The 23,658-nt window shown below is 46.5% G+C and overlaps 1 protein-coding gene across 5 annotated transcripts in view; it reads left to right on the top strand.

Moving 5' to 3' along the window:
- The window catches only part of LOC115460687 (ras-like protein family member 12), a 71,239-nt gene that overhangs the window by 11,547 nt on the left and 36,034 nt on the right, over positions 1–23,658 (top strand). For 3 of the 5 annotated variants that reach the window (XM_030190453.1, XM_030190451.1, XM_030190452.1), the window contains exons 2-3: positions 7,954–8,077; positions 20,703–20,759. In XM_030190453.1, coding sequence (XP_030046313.1) covers positions 7,960–8,077; positions 20,703–20,759 — 175 coding nt within the window. In that variant the 5' untranslated portion in view covers positions 7,954–7,959. Of the gene's footprint in view, positions 1–1,474; positions 1,521–7,685; positions 7,707–7,953; positions 8,078–20,702; positions 20,760–23,658 lie in introns of those variants that run through there. The other 2 variants (XM_030190454.1, XM_030190455.1) reach the window with 2 other exon arrangements.

Here is a 23,658-nt window from a genome sequence, read left to right as displayed (position 1 = left end):
ATACCTTTTTTATTGGACATAACTTAATACATTTCTTGATTAGCTTTCGAAGGTTGCCCTTCTTCCTCAGATCGGAAATAAGCAAATGTGCTAGCTGACAGTGTATATAAGTGAAAACATTCAAGCATTACTATGACAGTCTGACAGGGTGGGAGGATGGGGGTGGGTAGGAGGTATGCATGGGGACATCAAAGCATATCATTGATATTCTAACAGGATGGGTGTGGATAGGTGAGGGGGAGGGTGATCAACAGAGACATACAGCTTTATGGTTTATAATGGGCTAGGAACCCCAGATCCTTGTTAAGTCCTTTCTGTTGGGTGTTAAAATATTCAATCATTCTGACTTCAAAGGTCTTACGTTCTTGTATGGTTTTAAAGTTACCTTTGAGGATTCTCACTGTGAAATCACTGGTACAGTGTCCTGGTCCTGTAAAATGTTGACCAACAGGCGTGGGAACCCTGCTGGCACCAGTATTGTTCATATGATGTCTATGTAAAACAATAGCAAGAAACCATTTATCATACCTCTGAGAAATAATGTACCCCTTACACTCAATTTGCAACTCAACCCTAATAACCAGCCAAAATCCCATTCTTTTCTATTAAGGAAAGACTTACTACTACTATTTATCATTTCTATAGCACTACAAGGCATACGCAGCGCTGTACACCATACACAAAAAGACAGTCCCTGCTCAAAGAGCTTACAATCTAGATAAGACAGGCAGACAGACAGAACAATTAAGGGTAAGGGAATAAAGAGGTGAGGATAAAAAGACAGGGCAAGTGAGGGTTAGGAGTCAAAAGCAGTGGTAAAAAGGTTGGCTTTAAGTTTTGACTTGAAAACGGCCAAAGAGGGGGCTAGACGTACAGGCTCAGGAAGTCTATTCCAGGCGTGAGGTGCAGCAAGATAAAATGAACGGAGTCTGGAATTAGCAGTAGAGGAGAAGGGGACAGACAAGAGAGATTTATCAACAGAACGGAGTACCCGAGGGGGGGGGGGGCATAGGGAGAGACAAAAGTGGAGAGGTACTGGGGAGCGGCAGAGTGAATGCACTTGTAGGTCAATAAGAGAAGTTTGAATTGAATGCGGAAACGGATAGGGAGCCAGTGAAGTGACTTAAGGAGAGGGCTTCTCAGAGAAACATCCACACCCTGGACGTCCTCAACTGCCATCACAGGGACTTGTGTGAAGAACCAAGTTTTATGAAAAGTAAGGTAGCGAGTTTGTAAATGAAAGCCCAGAGGTAAGGAGTCCCATAAGACAGGGGACTGCTTTCCCGGTGATTGGCTATGCTGCATTTATTGAGTGATTGAATGTTGTAATGTTTATTTTGTCCATTATACTTATTGCAGACCCCTCGGGATGGTGTCATAAATACTAAAATGACATGAAAATGATTATGCTGATGGTCTGGAAAACTCTAGCTTTCTGGGAAGGATGTAGAGGTATCTCAGTCCATGGGCTGCCTCTTCCTTTTTTCTTTTGTCTGGGCACGCAATGCAGCTACAAAGTGGTAAATTTCTTCACTCAACGTGTAATTAACCTGTGGAATTTGTTGCCAGAGAATGTAGTAAAAACGGTTAGCTTAGCGGGGTTTAAAAAATGGTTTGGATGGCTTCCTAAAGGAAAAGTCCATAGACCATTATTAAAATGGACTTGGGGAAAATCCACTGCTTATTTCTAGAATAAGCAGTATAAAATGGATTGTACTGTTTTGGGATCTTACCAGGTACTTGTGACCTGGATTGTCCACTGTTGGAAACAGGATGATGGGCTTGATGGACCTTCAGTCTGTCCCAGTATGGCAATACTTATTTACTTATATACTTATTACGGATTCTGTCATTTTCCTGCCAACAAGCTCTGTATCATAAGGCCTCTTTCCCGACCCTGTCCTGAGCGGCATGGGTTTTGGCACATTTGTAGAACATGCATGAGAGAGATTTGCTTACACTGGATATGTGGTGTATGCAGTTCTGTGTATTACAGATTCATTGGTGCATTTCTGAAAACTCAATAGCGTTGGTGTGAATCCAAGGCAGGTTTTATCCTCTTCTTTCTAGGGATATATGTGTGAGTGGAGGAGTGGCCTAGTGGTTAGGGTGGTGCACTTTGGTCCTGGGGAACTGAGGAACTGAGTTGGATTCCCACTTCAGGCACAGGCAGCTCCTTGTGACTCTGGGCAAGTCACTTAACCCTCCATTGCCCCATGTAAGCCGCATTGAGCCTGCCATGAGTGGGAAAGTGCAGGGTACAAATGTAACAAAAATAAAATAGATACTATTGGAGATTCTACATGGAATGTTGCTACTATTGGACATTCTACATGGAATGTTGCTATTCCACTAGCAACATTCCATGTAGAAGGCTGCGCAGGCTTCTGTTTCTGTGAGTCTGACGTCCTGCACGTACGTGCAGGACGTCAGACTCATGGAAGCAGAAGCCTGCGCGGCCACATTGGTGATCTGCAAGGGCCGACTTCTACATGGAATGTTGCTAGTGGAATAGCAACATTCCATGTAGAATCTCAAATAGTAGCAACAGTGGAGGAGTGGCCTAGTGGTTAGGGTGGTGGACTTTGGTCCTGAGGAACTGAGTTTGAGTCCCACTTCAGGCACAGGCAGCTCCTTGTGACTCTGGGCAAGTCACTTAACCCTCCATTGCCCCATTTAAGCCGCATTGAGCCTGCCATGAGTGGGAAAGCGCGGGGTACAAATGTAACAAAAAAATAAATCTATGGTTCCTGTCCTTCTCATAGAAACTGGAAAATGCATTGGGGGTAAAGACAGGACTGGCTCAGCCCCTGTGCCTCATGACCTGGAACTTTAAACAAGTTACCTGGTTCTTGGAGGAAGATGTTAGACCAGTCCTGGATTTCTAACATCCCCATCCTGGTGCATTATGGGGCCTGTAGCACTGATTTCAATAGGTAGAATCAGGGACAGTAAATAGCACACTGTTTTGGGCTGTGGCTTAGTCATTATCAGTGTGTTTTTTCTAGCAAAAAAAGGTGCTGGTACTCAAACGCCAGGCCACCCTTCAAGGGTGGGGTGATCACTGAGGGACCCCACCCCACAATAGCCAGTCCCCCTGCAACCAGTCACAGAACCTATGACGAGGCAGAATTGGTGTGTAGAGCCTGAGCTCTTTCATTAAAACTTAGGATCCACTGGTTAATTTTAGCAGACAATGGAAAAGGTGCCGGTACTCAGTACCCCCCCCCCCCCCCCCCAATATTAAAACAGGCCTAGCTCAAAACATCACTTTTTGTTCCATTGTGGCAGAAAAATGTCCAAGTGAATGCCATAATCCCGCCCCCAACACGCCCCCCCTTGTGATCTGGATGCACTGAAGATGAACTGCATAGATAAATGTCTGCAAAATAGATTTTGAAAATAATGATTTCTACATTTTGGCAAACAAAATGTCCAAATGCTGTTTTATGCCACTTTTTAAATGTTTTTTTCTCTTTCAAAAATGAGCTGCAAAGACTCTCAGTGGGGAGACTGTCCTTGTTAAGAATTCAGACATTGCCTCAGAGTAGGAGCAGACCAATAGCGATCTCAGCCCCCAGGCAGAAAAGGTCATTGCCCCCCCCCTACTTTGAAGAGCCCTGGTGATCTAATGGCCTCTTCGTGGGCAGGAAAGAACCCCAATTTTTCCTGCCACTACTTATGGCTGCTGAGACTTCCTGCAGCAGTCTCATGGGTCAAGGCAGTCTTGCGAGACGGCCGCAGGAAGTCTCAGCAGCCATTTTGAAGACATGGTGGTGCTAGACAGAGCAGCAGCAGTGGGCAGGAAAGAGTGGGGTTCTTTCCTGCACCAGAAGAGGCCACTATTTTATTTTTGTTACATTTGTACCCTGCGCTTTCCCACTCATGGCAGGCTCAATGCGGCTTACATGGGGCAATGGAGGGTTAAGTGACTTGCCCAGAGTCACAAGGAGCTGCCTGTGCCTGAAGTGGGAATCAAACTCAGTTCCTCAGTCCAAAGTCCACCACCCTAACCACTAGGCCACTCCTCCACTGTTGCTACTATTTGAGATTCTATTCCACTAGCAACATTCCATGTAGAAGTTGGCCCTTGCAGATCAGCAATGTGGCCGCGCAGGCTTCTGCATGGAATGTTGCTAGTGGAATAGCAACATTCCATGTAGAATCTCCAAAAGTAGCAACATTCTATGTAGAATCTCCAATAGTATCTGTTTTATTTTTGTTACATTTGTACCCTGCGCTTTCCCACTCATGGCAGGCTCAATGCGGCTTACATGGGGCAATGGAGGGTTAAGTGACTTGCCCAGAGTCACAAGGAGCTGCCTGTGCCTGAAGTGGGAATCCAACTCAGTTCCTCAGTTCCCCAGGACCAAAGTCCACCACCCTAACCACTAGGCCACTCCTCCACTACCACCAAGACCCTTCAAGGAAGGCCCGGGGAGGGCCCAGTGAGGCTTGGAGGGCTATAGTGTGCAGGGTGGGAGAGAGAGAGCCACTGCCCCCCCCCCCCCCAGAGCCTCTGGGCCCTCTGGCATTGTCCTATGGTCAGTCTTCCTCTGGCTCAGAGAAAGTCCTGCTGGCCACAGTCATGGACGGGACATTCAAAACCGTTTCCACTTTGTTCACTCAGCTGTTGGCCCTGATGAAAGAAGTCAGATCCCGCCACTGGCTTATGGCCTCATGTATATCCGTTTCTGTCACAGTGAACCTCCTAAAAATATTTTGGATTTTCTACATGGAATTGCCACAATCTGCATTTTTAGAACAACACTGTCAAACTTTTGTGCTTTTTAATTTTCTCATTTTAACTTTCTTCACTTATATATATCTATATCTATATATCTATATAGATATATATTTTTTATTTAATACATTTATACCCCACATTTTCCCACTAGTTGTAGGCTCAATGTGGCTTACACAAACCGTAGGGTAGGCTACAGTACAGAAAAAGTACAATTAAACTATGTAAAAGTAAGATAATAGGCAAATAGGTATCTTATGAACAAGAAAGAAGTAGGTTATGTTGAGTCTGGAAGGTAGGCGGCATTCTTAACAGGGTGGTCTCCAATCATTTTCTAAAATTTAAATATATACATCTCTCTATATAAAAGGCAACACCAACGTTCTATGAAGCCTCCAGCCGGAAGTGTGAAGGGGGCGAGATATCCGGTTTCCCTATGAGTGTCTGCCCCGCCCTCTCTGTAACACAGTCAGTGAAGGAAAACAGCAGAGCACGAAATCAAATCGCTGGCTCTGTAACAGTGAAGGACTCAGAGGGGGGAGGGGAGAGAGGCCAGAGGGCAGGGACACACACACTCCCACATGCACACAGAAGAAAACATTGCTAGCCCCCGTTTCATTTGCATCAGAAACGGGGCTTTTTTACTAGTTATCTCTCTATATAAAAAGCAACACCAGCGTTCTATGAAGCCTCCAGCCGGAAGTGTGAAGGGGGCGAGATATCCGGTTTCCCTATGAGTGTCTGCCCCGCCCTCTCTGTAACACAGTCAGTGAAGGAAAACAGCAGAGCACGAAATCAAATCGCTGGCTCTGTAACAGTGAAGGACTCAGAGGGGGGAGGGGAGAGAGGCCAGAGGGCAGGGACACACACACTCCCACATGCACACAGAAGAAAACATTGCTAGCCCCCGTTTCATTTGCATCAGAAACGGGGCTTTTTTACTAGTATATATATATATGAAAGAACTTTGTGTGTGTATGTACATATACACACACACACAAAGTTCTTTCATAAAGTTTATGTGCTAATCTTTAATTTCTATATCTTGCTGTAGTTTTATCTTACAAAATCACACTGATTTTTGCATCACTACTTCTAGTAGTACTACTACTTTTCATTTCTATAGCGCTACTAAACATACGCAGCTCTGTACACTGAACACTTAAGAGACAGTCCCTGCTCCACAGAGCTTACAATCTAATTAGGACAGACAAACAGGACAAATATGGTGGGAATGATAAAACATGGGTACTGAAGAAGTGAGTAAGGGTTAGGAGTTAAAAGGTGGGCTTTTATCCTAGATTTGAAGATGAAGCTTGACGTACCGGCTCAGGAAGTCTATTCCAGGCATACGATGCAGCAAGATAAAAGGAACGGAGTCTGGAGTTAGCAGTGGAGGAGAAGGGTGCAGATAAGAGAGATTTGCCCAGTGAATGGAGTTCCCGGGGAGGCAGGGCCGGTCAAGCCCAGTAAGCGGGGTAAGCACTGCAAGGGGGTGCCTGCCTTCAAGGGCGCCGCTGCGGCGCTGCGCCGCCATACCGCGCCACCCTTGGGGGTTTAAATCTTTAATTTACTTCCGTCCCAGCAGCCGCATCATTTGAAAGCCCTGCCCGTCTCTAGCCTTCCCTCCCTTCATGAGTTCGTTCTGCAGAGTCCCGCCTTCTGACGTCATTTCCTCGAGGGCGGGACTCTGAGGGAATGAAACCAACTCACGAAGGGAGGGAAGGCTACAGACGGGCAGGGCTTTGAAATGACACGGTTGCTGGGACGGAGGTAAATTAAAAAAGACTTAACGCAGGGTGGCAAGAAGAAAAAGGGGGGTGTTGGGGGGAGAAGAGGGCGGGCAGGTGGCCATAATGGGAGGGGGATGGGGGCAAAGGAGAATCGCTGGACAGGGGCAGGGTGGGAGGAGAGAGAAAGGAGATGCTGGGGGGGGGGGCGCCAACTCATAGTCTGCAGGGAGGCGCCAGAGACCCTAGGACTGGCCATGCGGGGAGGAGTATCATCAGTATTCTCTCTCCTCTTTTGTTTAGACCCAACTAACCCATTAGCCATTGTGTATTTTATTTATTTTTTTATTAGGATTTATTTACCACCTTTTGAAGGAATTCACTCAAGGCGGTGTACAGTAAGAATAGATCAAACATGAGCAATAAACAATTACAGCAGTAAAAATATTTGAACAATAACACAAAGTATGGCATGGTCTACTACTTGCAATGACAACACAATATGTACTAGAACATTATAATTGGTAGTGAAGGATAAGGCAAAGTTGTAACATATAGATGAGTAACACTAAGCGCCATGGAAAGAAAAGATGTGCCGGATCTACCCACACCAAAAGGTGAAAAATATCTCCAATGGTGGATACCCTTCTTGAACACATTAACATCACGAGCACGCAGTAGAGTCTTAAATGGCTAAATAAATAACACGTAGAAATCTGGTATGGAAGAGAGGAGGGAGGGGGGAAGGGATGGGAAGAGGGAAGGGAGGGGAGGAGAGGTTGGGGGGGGGGAATAAAAATACATGATGACGAACATATAATTGTATAGAGTTTAAGAAATGTGAAGAGTTGAATTGGATGTTATATAGTGTGAAGTACATAATTTTGACTTGTACATCAGTTATAGTCATCAATAAAACTTAAAAAAAAGACATATAGATGAGTAAGAGAGTAGGAAGAATTTGAAAGTAAGGTGACTGATTTGAAGAAAGTTGCATGTGAGGTCAGAGAGATGGTTAAATGTAGGAGTGGCTAAACATGTCCCGCTGCAGTATGTGCAGCCCAAGTCACTCCTTGTGTGTGTGAGTGAGACTAACAAGTTAGTTACTTCTTCTGTTAAAGGTTTGGTTGAAGAGCCAAGCTTTCACCTGCTTCCTGAAGTAGAGATAGTCTTGAGTTAAGCGGAGCCTTTCAGGCAATGCATTCCAGAGTGTGGGGGCTACTCCGGAGAAGGTTCGCTTGCGGGTATCACATCGTGTAATGTCTTTTGGAGAGGGTTGAGGACCTTAGTGTCCTTGGCGGTGTGTGGAGGATCATCCTATTATTGTCCATTAGAGGAGCTGTCATTAGAGCAATTGTCGGGGTCCCCCTAGAACTGGGTAACTGCCTATTCCTTCTCACTGTGCCCACGTGCGCTGTGCCTGCTGGATGCATTGAGGTGATGACGATGTAATGATTTCGCTTTTCGTCTTTTTCACAGAAGAATATGTCTTCAATGTTTGGGAAACCACGAGCTGGGAATGCGTCTAATGATCGCAACACACAGAATCACCTCCCTGAGTGCAACATCGCTCTGTTAGGTTGCAGAGGAGCAGGAAAATCAGGTGAGAGCAGAACTGCCCCAAGCAGTTCGCAGAAGGGGGGGGGGGGGGGGGGTGAAGAGACTGTGGGGTGGAGGCAACAGGTATCACCAGACAGCTACACTTCCTCCTGTACCACTTAATCCTTTCCAATAGGGGCATCAATTCATGCCATCAGTTACTTGTCAGCTTAGGGCAGAACACATCTCAAGCTTTGTATTCTATTTCTCCCAAGCAGTATCCGAACAGTGTTGAGCTGAAGTAATTGAGAAGCCATGCACACTGGTATTACCTGGTTATCTCAAAGTTACTTCTCAGAAGGTGGCACTGAGGGGGTCGTTTACTAAGGCGTGCATAGGAGCCAACTTTTCAAAATTATTGGGGGTGCTAAGCCTAATGGAAATAATCCCTCCCTGGACACATACAAGGAATTTGCTCAATATTGGGGGTGCTCAAGCACCCACAGCACCCAGAGAGTCGGCTCCTATGTGCGCTGGTGTTTTTAGCACGCACTAAAAATAGGCGTGTGCTAAACGCTAAAGACGCCAATGTATTCCTATGGGCGTCTTTAGCGTTTAGCGGGCACCTATTTTTAATGCGTGCTAAAAATGCCAGAGCGCCTAGTAAAAGACCCCCTGAGGCTCCAGAGGGTGGAGAGATTTTACTCCCAATGAAGGGGTGATACCTAACTTGGCCTAGCTTCTTGGTAGACCACAACCCAGGCGATCCTCCACCGGGGAAAATGGAAGTCTGGCTGGCAGAGCTGAAGTGACTATTGCATATTTCCGTCTCCACATCAAAACATCGACAAGGGAAGCGCATTCTTTCTGGACCTTTCCATTTACAGCTCAGTTTCCTGCCTGTGCCCACGTCGGACACATGGTAACATACACAAAAGGATTCAAAACAAACAAAGACTGAAACGTGTGAGCTACTGACTGTCAAGGTTTCAACCCTAGCTCATGACTATTTGCCCAAGTTCAAAAACATTCCGAATTCAATGACCTTAAAAAGAAGAAAGCCGAGTTGAGAAATCTTTACAGAAAGAGGCCACAGTCTGTGGCAATAACTTTCCAGCTACAAAAAAATGTGTTTTCTCCGAAAAGTCATCTTATTGCCTCCTACACCAGACTACATAATAATCCAATGCAAATCTGCCTTCTCAGTTCACAGCCCCCAGCCTCCCCCCCCCCCCTGGTGGTAGCGAGTGGGGAAGGTCAGACAAATGTGACCTTTTGGGCACTGGAACTTGGGCTGTGAGTGTATTTTGAGACTCCCCCAGGCTCCCTCAGGAGATGCTGATGTGCATTCACAAAGGGGGGGGGGGGGTCGATGTTCAAGGCGATTTAACCCTCCAGAAACAGCTTCTGGCTGGTGAAATCGCTTGTTTGAGCAAACTGCTCATTTTCAGCAGCACTTCACTGCTTAGTACCACTGAAAATATCAACACAAAACTGGCAATTTTTGTTTTGAAAATATCAACTCAAAACTGGCAATTTTTTTTGAAATATCAACTCAAAACTGGCAATTTTTGTTTTGAAAATATCAACTCAAAACTGGCTATTTTTTTTAAATATCAACTCAAAACTGGCAATTTTTGTTTTTGAAAATATCAACTCAAAACTGGCTTTTTTTTTTTTTGGGGGGGGGGGAGTGTTCTGAGAGAAGAGTCAGAAGTTAACAGGCCACGGTCACTGCATAAACAGAACCACATAAAAGTCAATCCTATTTTAGGGGCACATTTACTAAGCTGCAGCAGTGGCGTAGCTACGTGGAGCGCAGGGGGGCCTGGCCCATCCACCAACCCTCCCCCCCCCGCCACCGTCGCCGTGGGGTACCTTTGCTGGTGGGGGACCCCAATCCCTGCCAGCCGAGGTCCTCTTCTTCCGGCGCAAGGCTTCGCTCTGTCTCTGACGTCCTGCACATTGTACGTGTAGGACGTCAGACTCACAGAAACAGAACGAAGACTTGCAGATCAGCCAGCGAGGTCCTCTTCTTCCGGCGCAAGGCTTCGTTTTGTTTCTGTGAGTCTGACGTCCTACACGTACAATGTGCAGGACGTCAGAGAGCGAAGCCTTGCGCCGGAAGAAGAGGACCTCGGCTGGCGGGGATTGGGGTCCCCCACCAGCAAAGGTAGGCGATGGCGGCGGGGTAGGGTTGGCGGCAGGAGGGGGGTCGAGAGGGTCGTCAGCGGGGGGGGGAGTCAAAGTTGGTGGTGGCGGCGGTGGGGAGGTCAGTAATGGCGCGGGGGGGGGGGGGGGTCGGCGGCACCGGGGGGGGGGGCTAAAATATGCCCTCTCACTTCGGGCTCTGGACCCCCCTCCTGCCGAAGTCTGGCTATGCCCCTGAGCTGCAGTAGGCACTAGCGTGTGCCTACCCTGTGGTAACAGAGCACTGCCATGGGCCGCAGTGAGGCACCCCATGTTAATTTGGTCATCAGCTTGCACTACTCTCATGTGGGAGGGGGCCAGAGGTGAGGGGAACATTTTGATGTGCCGCCCTGCCCTGCTGCAAATATCTTGGCTGGTGGGGGTCCCCAACCCCCACCGGCTAAAGCCTTCATCCAGCACGGGAGTGTTGCCTGCCCTGCTCTCTCTTTCCCTCATGTCCTGTACACTCCTTTTAGTGAAATTGAGCATGCCCGACGTGAGGGGAAGAGAGAGAAGGGAAGGCAACGCTCCCGTGCTGGGTGAAGGCTTCAGCTGGCGGAGTTGGGGACCCCCGCCAGCAAAACCAGGGGCAGAGAAGAAATTTTGGGGAGAGCCCAGGCCCCCGTGGCCCCACCTAGCTACGCCACTGGGGTGGAGAGTAGGCGTGTCCTGTGCTAATCAGGTAGCATGGGTACATTACTGTGCAGTGCCCGTAGGTGACAGTAAGGGCTCCCTTCATAATGGCCATCTGTTAATTGGCCAAAGTAAGCAGCAATGTGATCAGCGTTCCATAAAAAGGCAGCAGGACAAAGGATATAATGGAAAACTATCTTTTTTCTTCAGGATCCGACATAGCACTGTGTTTCGGCAAAAAGACTATGTCAGGGTCTTTAAACAATAGACAATACATTAATAAAATACATAAAACTGGAGATATAAAATATAAACAGAAAATAAATCCAAAAATAAGAAATTACAAAACATTCCAAAAAAGAGTTAAGATTATATAAACGAAAATATATCAGGACACCATACAGGGCTTGGAGAAGAGATGGTTGAGGGGGGACATGATAGAGGTATATAAAATAATGAGTGGAGTGGAACAGGTGGATGTGAAGCGTCTGTTCACGCTTTCCAAAAATACTAGGACTAGGGGGCTTGAGATGAAACTACAGTGTAGTAAATTTAAAACAAATCGGAGAAACGTTTTCTTCACCCAACGCATAATTAAACTCTGGAATTCGTTGCTGGAGAACATGGTGAAGGCGGTTAGCTTGGCAGAGTTTAAAAAGGGGTTGGACAGTTTCCTAAAGGACAAGTCCTTAAGCCACTACTAAATGGGAAAAATCCACAATTCCAGGAATAACATGTATAGAATGTTTGTACGTTTGGGAAGCTCGCCAGGTGCCCTTGACCTGGATTGGCCGCTGTCTGGGACAGGATGCTGGGCTCGATGGACCCTTGGTCTTTTCCCAGTGTGGCATTACTTATGCACTTATGTACTAAAATTGAATGCGCAGATTTAGGTGCTATCCAATGTGCGCTTGCAATTTAATTGGCCTTAATTGAAATTTAGATGCGCATTTTTAGTCGTGTGGCTCTGAAAAGGGGGCACAGCAATAGGAGGGTCATGTGTGGATTAGGGGTGTTCCTAACCAGGGTGGACTGACTATACAGTCAACCGGGCAGTGCCCGAGGGCTCAGGGCTCTGTGTGTGTGTGGGGGGGGGGGGCAGCACTTCACTCCCTCATGCCTGATGTGTGACATCATTCTCTCTCCACTGGAACCGGAACCGGGACTGAGATTCCCCGTCTCATCCACCTCCTGCGCTTCCCATCCCCAAACCCCCCCCCCCCCCCATCGCAGGCAGGGGCACCGGCAGCTAAATTGGCTATCTGCTACTGATGCCGGAACTTCCTTCTGCCGTTGCCCGCCCCTTCTGATGTCACTTCCTTCTTCCACAAGTACAGGCCTTGGCAGAGGGAAGTTTCAGTGTCAGGTCAGTGGCAGACAACCGATTTAGCTGCAGAACTAAAGGAAAAGGTCAGTGGCAGGGGGAGAGGGAGACAGCAGGACTGGGGGGGGGGGGGGTCTAGTGGTCCTCATTGCCCGGGGGCCCAGACCACTCTCAATTCATCCCTGGTTCCTAGAATTTATGTGTGCTGTTATAGAATAAGGGAGGATCTACGCTTAATTTAGATGTGAAGATTTATACCAGGATTTACTTGACATAAATCTTCATGTCCAAAGTAACATAGTAACATAGTAGATGACGGCAGAGAAAGACGTGCACGGTCCACCCAGTCTGCCCAACAAGATAAACTCATGTGTATACCTTACCTTGATTTGTACCTGTCTTTTTCAGGGCACAGACCGTATAAGTCTGCCCAGCACTATCCCCGACTCCCACCATCGGCTCTGGCACAGACCGTATAAGTCCGCCCAGCACTATCCCCGCCTCCCAACCACCAACCCCGCCTCCCAACCACTGGCTCTGGCACAGACCGTATAAGTCTGCCCAGCACTATCCCCGACTCCCACCATCGGCTCTGGCACAGACCGTATAAGTCTGCCCAGCATTCTATAAAGTATGCCTAAATGTAGGCATGCTTTTTAGAATACGCCTAGCGCCCATCCACACAACTAAATGTAGTCACGGGCAGTTACGCCAAAGTGAAACTTGATGTAAATGCCGACATCTAAATTAGGCGCGATCCAGATGTATTCTATAACAACACGCAGAGTTTGTGGAAATACCCATGACCTGCCCATTCCACATCCATGGGCACACCCCATTTTTAACTATGAACCGTAGAATTTATGCGCTTTATGTTATAGAATACACTTAGTTGTGCGCGTAAATTCTAATTAATGGCAATTAGTGACAATGATTGCTTGTTAATTGGCAATTATCAGAGCTGATTGGCTTGCTAGCTAATTAAGTTTTGTGTGCAAATCCAAAATATAATCAAATTTGCATGTGCAACTTAAGTCGTGCTATATAGAATCTGAGGGTAAGTGTATTCTATAAACAGCGCCTAACTTAGCGGAGATTGGGTGGCAGAGCCGGTGGGGGGAGGCGGGTTTAGTGGTTGGGAGGCGGGGCTAGTGCTGGGCAGACTTCTACGGTCTATGCCCTGAAAATGGCAGATACAAATCACTACTACTACTACTACTATTTAGCATTTCTATAGCGCTACAAGGCGTACGCAGCGCTGCACAAACATAGAAGAAAGACAGTCCCTGCTCAAAGAGCTTACAATCTAATAGACAAAAAAAAAAAATAATAAAGTAAGCAAATCAAATCAATTAATGTGAACGGGAAGGAAGAGAGGAAGGTAGGTGGAGGCGAGTGGTTACAAGTGGTTACGAGTCAAAAGCAATGTTAAAGAGGTGGGCTTTCAGTCTAGATTTAAAGGTGGCCAAGGATGGGGCAAGACGTAGGGGCTCAGGAAGTTTATTTCAGGCGTAGGGTGCAGTCAGACAGAAGGCGCGAAGTCTGGAGTTGGCAGTAGCGGAGAAGGGAACAGATAAGAAGGATTTATCCAGGGAACAGAGTGCACGGGAAGGGGTGTAGGGAAGGACGAGTGTGGAGAGATACTGGGGAGCAGCAGAGTGAGTACATTTATAGGTTAGTAGAAGAAGTTTGAACAGGATGCAAAAATGGATAGGGAGCCAGTGAAGCGTCTTGAGGAGAGGGGTAGTATGAGTAAAGCGACCCTGGCGGAAGACGAGACGGGCAGCAGAGTTTTGAACCGACTGGAGAGGGGAGAGGTGACTAAGTAGGAGGCCAGCAAGAAGCAGATTGCAGTAGTCTAAATGAGAGGTGACAAGGGTGTGGACGAGGGTTTTGGTAGAGTGCTCGGAAAGAAAGGGGCGGATTTTACGGATGTTGTAAAGAAAGAAACGACAGGTCTTGGCGGTCTGCTGGATATGAGCAGAGAAGGAGAGAGAAGAGTCAAAGATGACCCCAAGGTTTCGAGCTGAGGAGACAGGGAGAATGAGAGAACCATCAACAGAAATAGAAAACAGGGGGAGCGGGGAGGTGGGTTTGGGGGGGAAAATGAGAAGCTCGGTTTTGGTCATATTTAATTTCAGGTGGCGTTGAGACATCCAGACAGCAATGTCAGACAAGCACGCTGAAACTTTGGTTTGGATGCAAGGTGAGATATCAGGGGTAGAAAGGTAGATTTGGGAGTCATCAGCATAGAGATGGTAGGAAAAGCCATGGGATGAGATTAATGAACCAAGGGAAGAAGTGTAGATAGAAAAGAGGAGGGGACCAAGAACAGAACCCTGAGGTACGCCGACAGGCAGAGGGATAGAAGTAGAAGAGGATCCACCAGAGTGATCCTGGTCAGGTAAACACATAAAGTAGCACATATGAGTTTATCTTGTTGGGCAGACTGGATGGACCATACAGGTCTTTCTCTGCCGTCATCTACTATGTATGTTACTAACTTTCAATGCCATGTTATAGAATAGCACTTAAAGCATTATTTTTCGGTGCTGTTTATAGAATTTGGTCCTTAATGTGCACGGAAAGACCTGCAAAATTCTTTAACACAAGTTGCAGTAAACATTTTCTCGCATGCTAACCGCACGTTTATTAAAAGCAGGGCTTTTTTTGAGGGGGTACATGGGGGTACTGAGTACCGGCACCTTTTCCATTGTCTGCTAAAATTGACCCACGGTCCCCAAGTTTTAATGAATGAGCTCAGGCTCTACACAACAATTCTGCCTTGTCATAGATTCTGTGACTGGTTGCAGGGGGCCTGGTTATTGTGGGCTGGGTCCCTCAGTGATCATCCCATCCCGAAGGGTGGCCTGGCATTTGAGTACCGGCACCTTTTTTGCTAGAAAAAAAAAAATGCACTGATTAAAAGAGCCCCTAAAAATCTCTGTAGGAAAAAGAAATAAAATTAAGAGTAAAAAATCAAGGATGGATTAAACAGAGTCAAGAATTTGGACTGTTTTAAGGACGTAGAGAGTTCAGAAATGGGGCCTATGAAACAAGCCCCGTTCCTTTTTTTTTCTGGCCCAAGCTCCGAACTCAGCAGAGCTCTTCAGTTTGCTTACCTCAGGAACAGAGCGAAAAAGGCATTAAGATATACACATTTGCCCTTACTGGTTACGCTGTGTTTCCTTTGGTTGCTGTGTTTCATGGAAACAACCTTGCAGGAAAATGCAAAAACATCAGATTTTTTTTCTTTTAAAGCTAATATCTTACAAAAACAAGCAGCCTGTTTTAAGAGCCGACAAGCAGTGAATAATCTTCTTTCATTTGTACCTGCTTTATACATTTCTTAAGGAAGGAGGAATGAATGTTAAAGCTTTTACAGAACACAGTGTGCTCGTTCGGATGCGTCTTATATTCTGGAAAAAGATTACGGAACATATTTTTTTTAAATGAATCATGCCTTGGTTTTGTGGAAAATAGCTCTATAGCAATTCTTGGCTCTGCCCGAGACTGTGAGAGCATCGGAAAAGAAAAACTCCCAAGCAGATGTTTAAAAAGAAAAACAGGACAAAAAATTCAATTCAAACCTTTCCTGAGATCCTACACGGGCAGCTCAAACCATGAGGGCAGGAGGTGACTTTCAATCAATTTTTATTTTATTTTTGTTACATTTTGTACCCCACACTTTCCCACTCATGGCAGGCTCAATGCGGCTTACATGGGGCAATGGAGGGTTAAGTGACTTGCTCAGGGTCACAAGGAGCTGCCTGTGCCCGATGTGGGAATCAAACTCAGTTCCTCAGTTCCCCAGGACCAAAGTCCACCACCCTAACCACTAGGCCACTCCTCCACTGTTGCTACTATTTGAGATTCTACATGGAATACATTCCATGTAGAAGTCGGCCCTTGCAGATCACCAATGTGCCGCGCAGGCTTCTGCGAGTCTGACGTCCTGCACGTACGTCAGACTCACAGAAACAGAAGCCTGCGCAGCCTTCTACATGGAATGTTAATAATGGAATAGCAACATTCCATGTAGAATCTCCAATAGTATCTATTTTATTTTTGTTACATTTGTATCCCACGCTTTCCCACTCATGGCAGGCTCAATGCAGCTTACATGGGGCAATGGAGGGTTAAGTGACTTGCCCAGAGTCACAAGGAGCTGCCTGTGCCTGAAGTGGGAATCGAACTCAGTTCCAAAGTCCACCACCCTAATCACTAGGCCACTCCTCCACTGTTGCTACTATTTGAGATTCTACATGGAATGTTGCTATTCCACTAGCAACATTCCATGTAGAAGTCGGCCCTTGCAGATCACCAATGTGGCTGCGCAGGCTTCTGTGAGTCTGACGTCCTTCATGTACGTGCAGGACCGTCAGACTCACAGAAACAGAAGCCTGTGCAGCCTTCTACATGGAATGTTGCTAGTGGAATAGCAAAATTCCCATGTAGAATCTCCAATAGTAGCAACACTCCATGTAGAATCCCCAATAGTAGCAACATTCCATGTAGAATCCCCAATAGTATCTATTTTATTTTTGTTACATTTGTACCCTGCGCTTTCCCACTCATGGCAGGCTCAATGCGGCTTACATGGGGCAATGGAGGGTTAAGTGACTTGCCCAGAGTCACAAGGAGCTGCCTGTGCCTGAAGTGGGAATCGAACTCAGTTCCTCAGTTGGCCCTTGCAGATCACCAATGTGGCCGCGCAGGCTTCTGCATGGAATGTTGCTAGTGGAATAGCAACATTCCATGTAGAATCTCCAAAAGTAGCAACATTCTATGTAGAATCTCCAATAGTATCTATTTTATTTTTGTTACATTTGTACCCTGTGCTTTCCCACTCATGGCAGGCTCAATGCGGCTTACATGGGGCAATGTGGGTTAAGTGACTTGCCCAGAGTCACAAGGAGCTGCCTGTGCCTGAAGTGGGAATCGAACTCAGTTCCTTAGTTCCCCAGTTGGCCCTTGCAGATCACCAATGTGGCCGCGCAGGCTTCTGCTTCTGTGAGTCTGACGTCCTGCACGTACGTGCAGGACGTCAGACTCACAGAAACAGAAGCCTGCGCAGCCTTCTACATGGAATGTTGCTAGTGGAATAGCAACATTCCATGTAGAATCTCCAAAAGTAGCAACATTCTATGTAGAATCTCCAATAGTATCTATTTTATTTTTGTTACATTTGTACCCTGCGCTTTCCCACTCATGGCAGGCTCAATGCAGCTTACATGGGGCAATGGAGGGTTAAGTGACTTGCCCAGAGTCACAAGGAGCTGCCTGTGCGAATCCAACTCAGTTCCTCAGTTCCCCAGGACCAAAGTCCACCACCCTAACCACTAGGCCACTCCTCTACTCCATGAATCTCTATCCAGTTGCGAATTTTGGTTGTTGATTTGATGTTTGGCTATGATGCTACTCTCAACAACAGTTTCTTGCAGACTTTGGTAAAAAGCCAACTCCCACATCTGGGGGGCACTGTCCTCCATCAGATTTAAATCTTTTATTAAAGCAGCAAAATAAGTAGAACACCATAGCATCAGCAATAACGATGGACAATAAGATCAAAGTGGCATATTTTATCCAATTTCCCCCTCCCCCCCCCCCCCCCCCCCCCTCAGAACCTTCTAGCACAATAACACACAGCTATCTGGACCTAAGTCACTCATGTGGTTTCTTCATGGCGATTAGAGAGATGTGGTAGCCGTGTCAGTCCACTTTTAAAGGTAATCAATAGAAATAAAATAAAACAGAGAAAAGGAAATAAGATGATACCTTTTCTTTATTGGACTAACTTAATACATTTTTTGATTAACTTTCGAAAGTAGATCTGACGAAGAAGGGCTACCTTTGAAAGCTAATCAAAAAATGTATTAAGTTAGTCCAATAAAAAAAGTTATCTTCTTCTATTCTCTGTTTTATTTGATTTTACTTCTATTGATTACCTTCATGGTGATTAGATCCAAGGAAAACCAGGGAGACGGGAAATAAACAGAATGTTCTTTAATAAGAAAATAGGCTCAACACGGCACCGTGTTTCGACGAACACCGCCTGCATCAGGAGTCTGTATACGGTACATAAATACATAAGTGTTGCCATACTGGGAAAGACCAAAGGTCCATCAAGCCCAACATCCTGTTTCCAACAGTGGCCAATCCAGGTCACAAGTACCCAATAGTAGCAACATTCCACGTAGAACCTCAAAGAATAGCAAGATTCTAGAATTCTAAAGACTAACAAGATTCCATGCAGAATTTCAAAGTGTAGCAACATTCCATGTGGAACCCCAAAGAGTAGCAAGATTCCATTCAGAATCCCAAGCACATAAGTACATAACTGTTGCCACACTGGGACAGACCAAAGGTCCATCAAGCCCAACATCCTGTTTCCAACAGTGGCCAATCCAGGTCACAAGTACCTGGCAGAAACCCAAATAGTAGCAACGTTCCATGTAGAACCCCAATGAGTAACAAGATTCTAGAATTCTAAAGACTAACAAGATTCCATGCAGAATTTCAAAGTGTAGCAACATTCCATGTGGAACCCCAAAGAGTAGCAAGATTCCATTCAGAATCCCAAGCACATAAGTACATAAGTATTGCCATACTGGGAAAGACCAAAGGTCCATCGAGCCCAGCATCCTGTTTCCAACAGTGGCCAATCCAGGTCACAAGTACCTGGCAGAAACCCAAATAGTAGCAACGTTCCATGTAGAACCCCAATGAGTAACAAGATTCTAGAATTCTAAAGACTAACAAGATTCCATGCAGAATTTCAAAGTGTAGCAACATTCCATGTGGAACCCCAAAGAGTAGCAAGATTCCATTCAGAATCCCAAGCACATAAGTACATAAGTATTGCCATACTGGGAAAGACCAAAGGTCCATCGAGCCCAGCATCCTGTTTCCAACAGTGGCCAATCCAGGTCACAAGTACCTGGCAGAAACCCAAATAGTAGCAACGTTCCATGTAGAACCCCAATGAGTAACAAGATTCTAGAATTCTAAAGACTAACAAGATTCCATGCAGAATTTCAAAGTGTAGCAACATTCCATGTGGAACCCCAAAGAGTAGCAAGATTCCATTCAGAATCCCAAGCACATAAGTACATAAGTATTGCCATACTGGGAAAGACCAAAGGTCCATCGAGCCCAGCATCCTGTTTCCAACAGTGGCCAATCCAGGTCACAAATACCCAGCAAGCTCCCAAAAAAGTACAAAACATTTTATACTGCTTATCCCAGAAATAGTGGATTTTCCCCAAGTCCATTTAATAACGGTCTATGGACTTTTCCTTTAGGAAGTCGTCCAAACCTTTTTAAAACTCCGCTAAGCTAACCGCCTTTACCACATTCTCTGGCAACAAATTCCAGAGTTTAATTACACGTTGAGTGAAGAAAGATTTTCTCCGATTCGTTTTAAATTTACTACATTGTAGCTTCATCGCATGCCCCCTAGTCCTAGTATTTTTGGTGACCATCAGTGGTCACAATTGAAGAGCGAGTACACCAAAATAAGCCTTCTACTGCACGGCTTACATTGGGACCCATCTTTGAGAAAAGCGACCTAACACCAGCCTTTTTAAAGGTTTATTTCGGTCTACTCGCTCTTCAATTGCAACCGCTGGTGATCACCATAAACAGACTCCTGAGGCAGGCGGTGTTCGTCGAAACACGGTGCCGTGTCGAGTCTATTTTATTATTAAAGAACATTCTGTTTATTTCCTGTCTCCCTGGTTTTGCTTGGAAGTGTCCTGTTGATCACGCTACTCCGTTGTCTCTGCATTTTCCTGCGTAGAGGATCCAGTTTCCCCACGTTTGTGGTTACTAGCTGATTAGATCCCTACACAAGATGAAACCCCCACCACCCATCACTTTGGTAGAGATGTGGCATCAGATCCTTCATAATAAAGCAACCAGAACATCAGGGCCGGTCCTAGGATCTCTGGCGCCCCCCTGCAGACTATGAGATGGCGCCCCGCGCGCCCCGCCCCCCCAGCATCTCCTTTCTCTCTTCTCCCACCCTGCCCCTGTCCAGCGATTCTCCTTCGCCCCCATCCCCCGCCGCCCTTGGTGCTTTAAATCTTTAATTTACCTCCGTTCCAGCAGCCGCATCATTTGAAAGCCTTGCCCCATCTCTAGCCTTCCCTCCGTGAGTTTGTTCTGCAGTCCCGCCCTTGAGGAAATGACATCAGAAGGCGGGAGTGCGGAACGAACTCACGAAGGGAGGGAGGGAAGGCTAGAGACTGGGCAGGGCTTTCAAACGATGCGGCTGTTGGAACTGAGGTAAATTAAAGATTTAGAGCACCAAGGGTGGCGCGGTATGGCGGCGCAGCACCGCAGCGGCACCCTTGAAGGCAGGCGCCCCCCTGCGGCGCTTACCCCACTTACCAGGTTTCACCGGCCCTACAGAACATACCAAAACATTTCTATGAAGGTTCTCGCTCTTGGGGCTTGTTGGTAAGAGTAAGATGTACAGTGAACCTGAGTCCTCTAGGGGGCATCTTGTAATTTCAGACTGTCTGCATTTTCCTTATAGCGCTGACTGTGAAGTTCTTGACCAAGAGGTTTATAAGTGAATATGATCCAAATTTGGGTAAGTCATGTTAATAACTGTTTAGCCTTGTGTTTCCTGTGGGCACCTTTTGAAGGTATTTTCACACGGCACTTTGTGTGAAATCATATGCTGAAGGAGGAGATTCTTGACCAACTTAACGTAGTGGTAAAATCACAAAGAGAAGTCACAATGCTGAAGCGAAAACACTTGACTGTTTCAGATTAGAGCTGGGATGTGATTTGCACGATATCAACAAATCCATGTGCTTTAAGATGCGTTTAGGAGAGCTCAAAGCGTGACGTCAAGCTGCGGGGTAGGCAGTTTCCAACCAGCAGACTATAACTCCCATGGAAACAACCTGGTCGATGGTGTTTGAGTAATTTATTTATTTATTTGTAACATTTATACCCTGCGTTTTCCCACTTATTAGCAGGTTCAATGCGGCTTACATAGAATATCAGGTTTACAAAGTAACATAGAAAAGATATGGCTGTAATACAGTAGATAAAGAGGTGATCGTTTAGATGAGGGTAGGTAAGGTGGGTAAGGGAGGAGGATGGTAGAGGTAGGGGAGTGGGAGGAGGGTGTGTATTGGGATTAGCGTGTTGTATAGTGTGGGAGAAAGCATATAAGTACATAAGTACATAAGTAATGCCATACTGGGAAAAGACCAAGGGTCCATCGAGCCCAGCATCCTGTCCACGACAGCGGCCAATCCAGGCCAAGGGCACCTGGCGAGCTTCCCAAACGTACAAACATTCTATACAATCAAGCCATTGTGACATCACTAATGAGGTTGGCTCTTATTGGTGGAATGAGCCACTATGACATCACAATAGGTTAAATCACTGCTCTATGTAATAAAAGTGAGCCAAGTAGAGGACATAAGTACATAAGTAATGCCATACTGGGAAAAGACCAAGGGTCCATCGAGCCCAGCATCCTGTCCACGACAGCAGCCAATCCAGGCCAAGGGCACCTGGCGACCTTCCCAAACGTACAAACATTCTATACATGTTATTCCTGGAATTGTGGATTTTTCCCAAGTCCATTTAGTAGCGGTTTATGGACTTGTCCTTTAGGAAACCGTCCAACCCCTTTTTAAACTCTGCTAAGCTAACCGCCTTCACCACATTTTCCGGGAGGGGTAGGAATAGGGATGTACTTAGGATTAAATAGGGGAGCATATTCCAGGTTCTGTCATCATAGTCTGATCTGGGTAGCGCAGATGGACTCATAGTTAAGTCGGGCCATTTGTGTAGGCTTGTTTGAAAAGGTACGTTTTTAGTAGCTTCCAGATGGTCAGTGACTATTCGAATGGATCTTGGTAAGGTGACAAAGGCCAAGGGGACCCAGGACACCAGAGATTTCGACGGCAAACTCACTAGCTTTGAAAGCCATTCGATTATTTTTATTACAATGGCTGGTGGTTAGAGATGAAGACAGGAAGGAATAGGTGTTTGATTAAATTTGGGATCTTGTAAGATCACTGACCAAAGAGGAAAAGATTAATTGCCTCTACTGGGAGCCGTTTATCTGCTACCTTCTAGTATGTAGCAGAAACAGAGAGAAGAGATGCTACATGGAGACTAGAAGTAAAGGCAATACCTCATCCCCACTGAACAGACTGATCCAGTCCTGGTTTTGCACTACTGCATACATATCTAATTTAGTTATGAACATAAGAATAGCCATACTGGGTTAGACCGATGGTCCATCCAGCCAGTGGAGTAGCAAGGAGGGCTGCCACCCGGGGCGGTTCGCCGTTGCACCCCCCCCCCCCCTGAGTGCAGCACGATGACACCCCCCTCAGCGCATCAACACCCCCCACCCCAACCCAGTGCCTATCCTCCTCAGCTCCCTCCAACCAGCTGAGCACCCTACCTTTAAAGAAATTTCGGAAGCCGTGGAGAGGCGAGGCGCAGTGCCTCGCGCCTGCAAGTAAAAGAAGTGAGGATCGTCATCTGGCCTTCTCTCACGCTGTCTGTCCCGCCCTTGCGGAAATAGGAAGTTGCGTCAGCAGAGGAATAGCAACATTCCATGTAGAATCTCCAATAGTAGCAACATTCCATGTAGAATCTCCAATAGTATCTATTTTCTTTTTGTTACATTTGTACCCTGCGCTTTCCCACTCATGGCAGGCTCAATGCGGCTTACATGGGGCAATGGAGGGTTAAGTGACTTGCCCAGAGTCACAAGGAGCTGCCTGTGCCTGAAGTGGGAATCAAACTCAGTTCCTCAGTTCCCCAGGACCAAAGTCCACCACCCTAACCACTAGACCACTCCTCCACTGGTCTGGGCCCAAGATGTGTGGGCAGAAGAACTCCGCCTTGTCCCACAGGTGATATGGTCTCGCCCTCTCTCGCCTGCATGCCATATGGTCTCTCGAACATCCCCCCCCCCCCCCCGCATACCTCTTAAATAGTAGATTTTCATTGGCGGTGAGCAGCAACTAGTACCCACAGCATGTATCGGTTGCTCATCGCTGCAGGTGAAGATCTGCTATTTCCAAGGTATGCAGTTGTTGAGAGTTTTCGGCTGGTGGGTCTTGGGATCCCTGCCAGCCACATCACAGGTGTGCTGCTACTGAGTGGGCCTGGGCCCACCCTTGGCTACGCCACTGTGATGTTGTGGTAGGATAAGGTTCATGTGGTAGGACCACATAAAGGAATAGTAAGAGGGGCCCCTGGTGTCATGATGGCAAAAGTCTGAATCCACCTTATAATTGAAAGAGAAAAACGCCTAGATTTCGACCCAAATCGGGAGATGGACGTTTATCTCACAAAAACGAATAAATCGGTATAATGGAAAGCCGATTTTGGACGTTTTCAACTGCACTCCATCGCGGAAGCGTACAAAGTTGACAGGGGCATGTCGGAGGCGTGGCGAAGATGGAACTGGGGCGTGGTTATCGGCCGAGGAGAGATGGGCGCCTTTC

Source organism: Microcaecilia unicolor, chromosome 1 (assembly GCF_901765095.1).
Source record: "Microcaecilia unicolor chromosome 1, aMicUni1.1, whole genome shotgun sequence".
Classification (NCBI taxonomy): domain Eukaryota; kingdom Metazoa; phylum Chordata; class Amphibia; order Gymnophiona; family Siphonopidae; genus Microcaecilia; species Microcaecilia unicolor.
The sequence above is the reverse complement of the archived record's forward strand: the minus strand, read 5'-3'. Positions and strand labels throughout refer to the sequence as shown.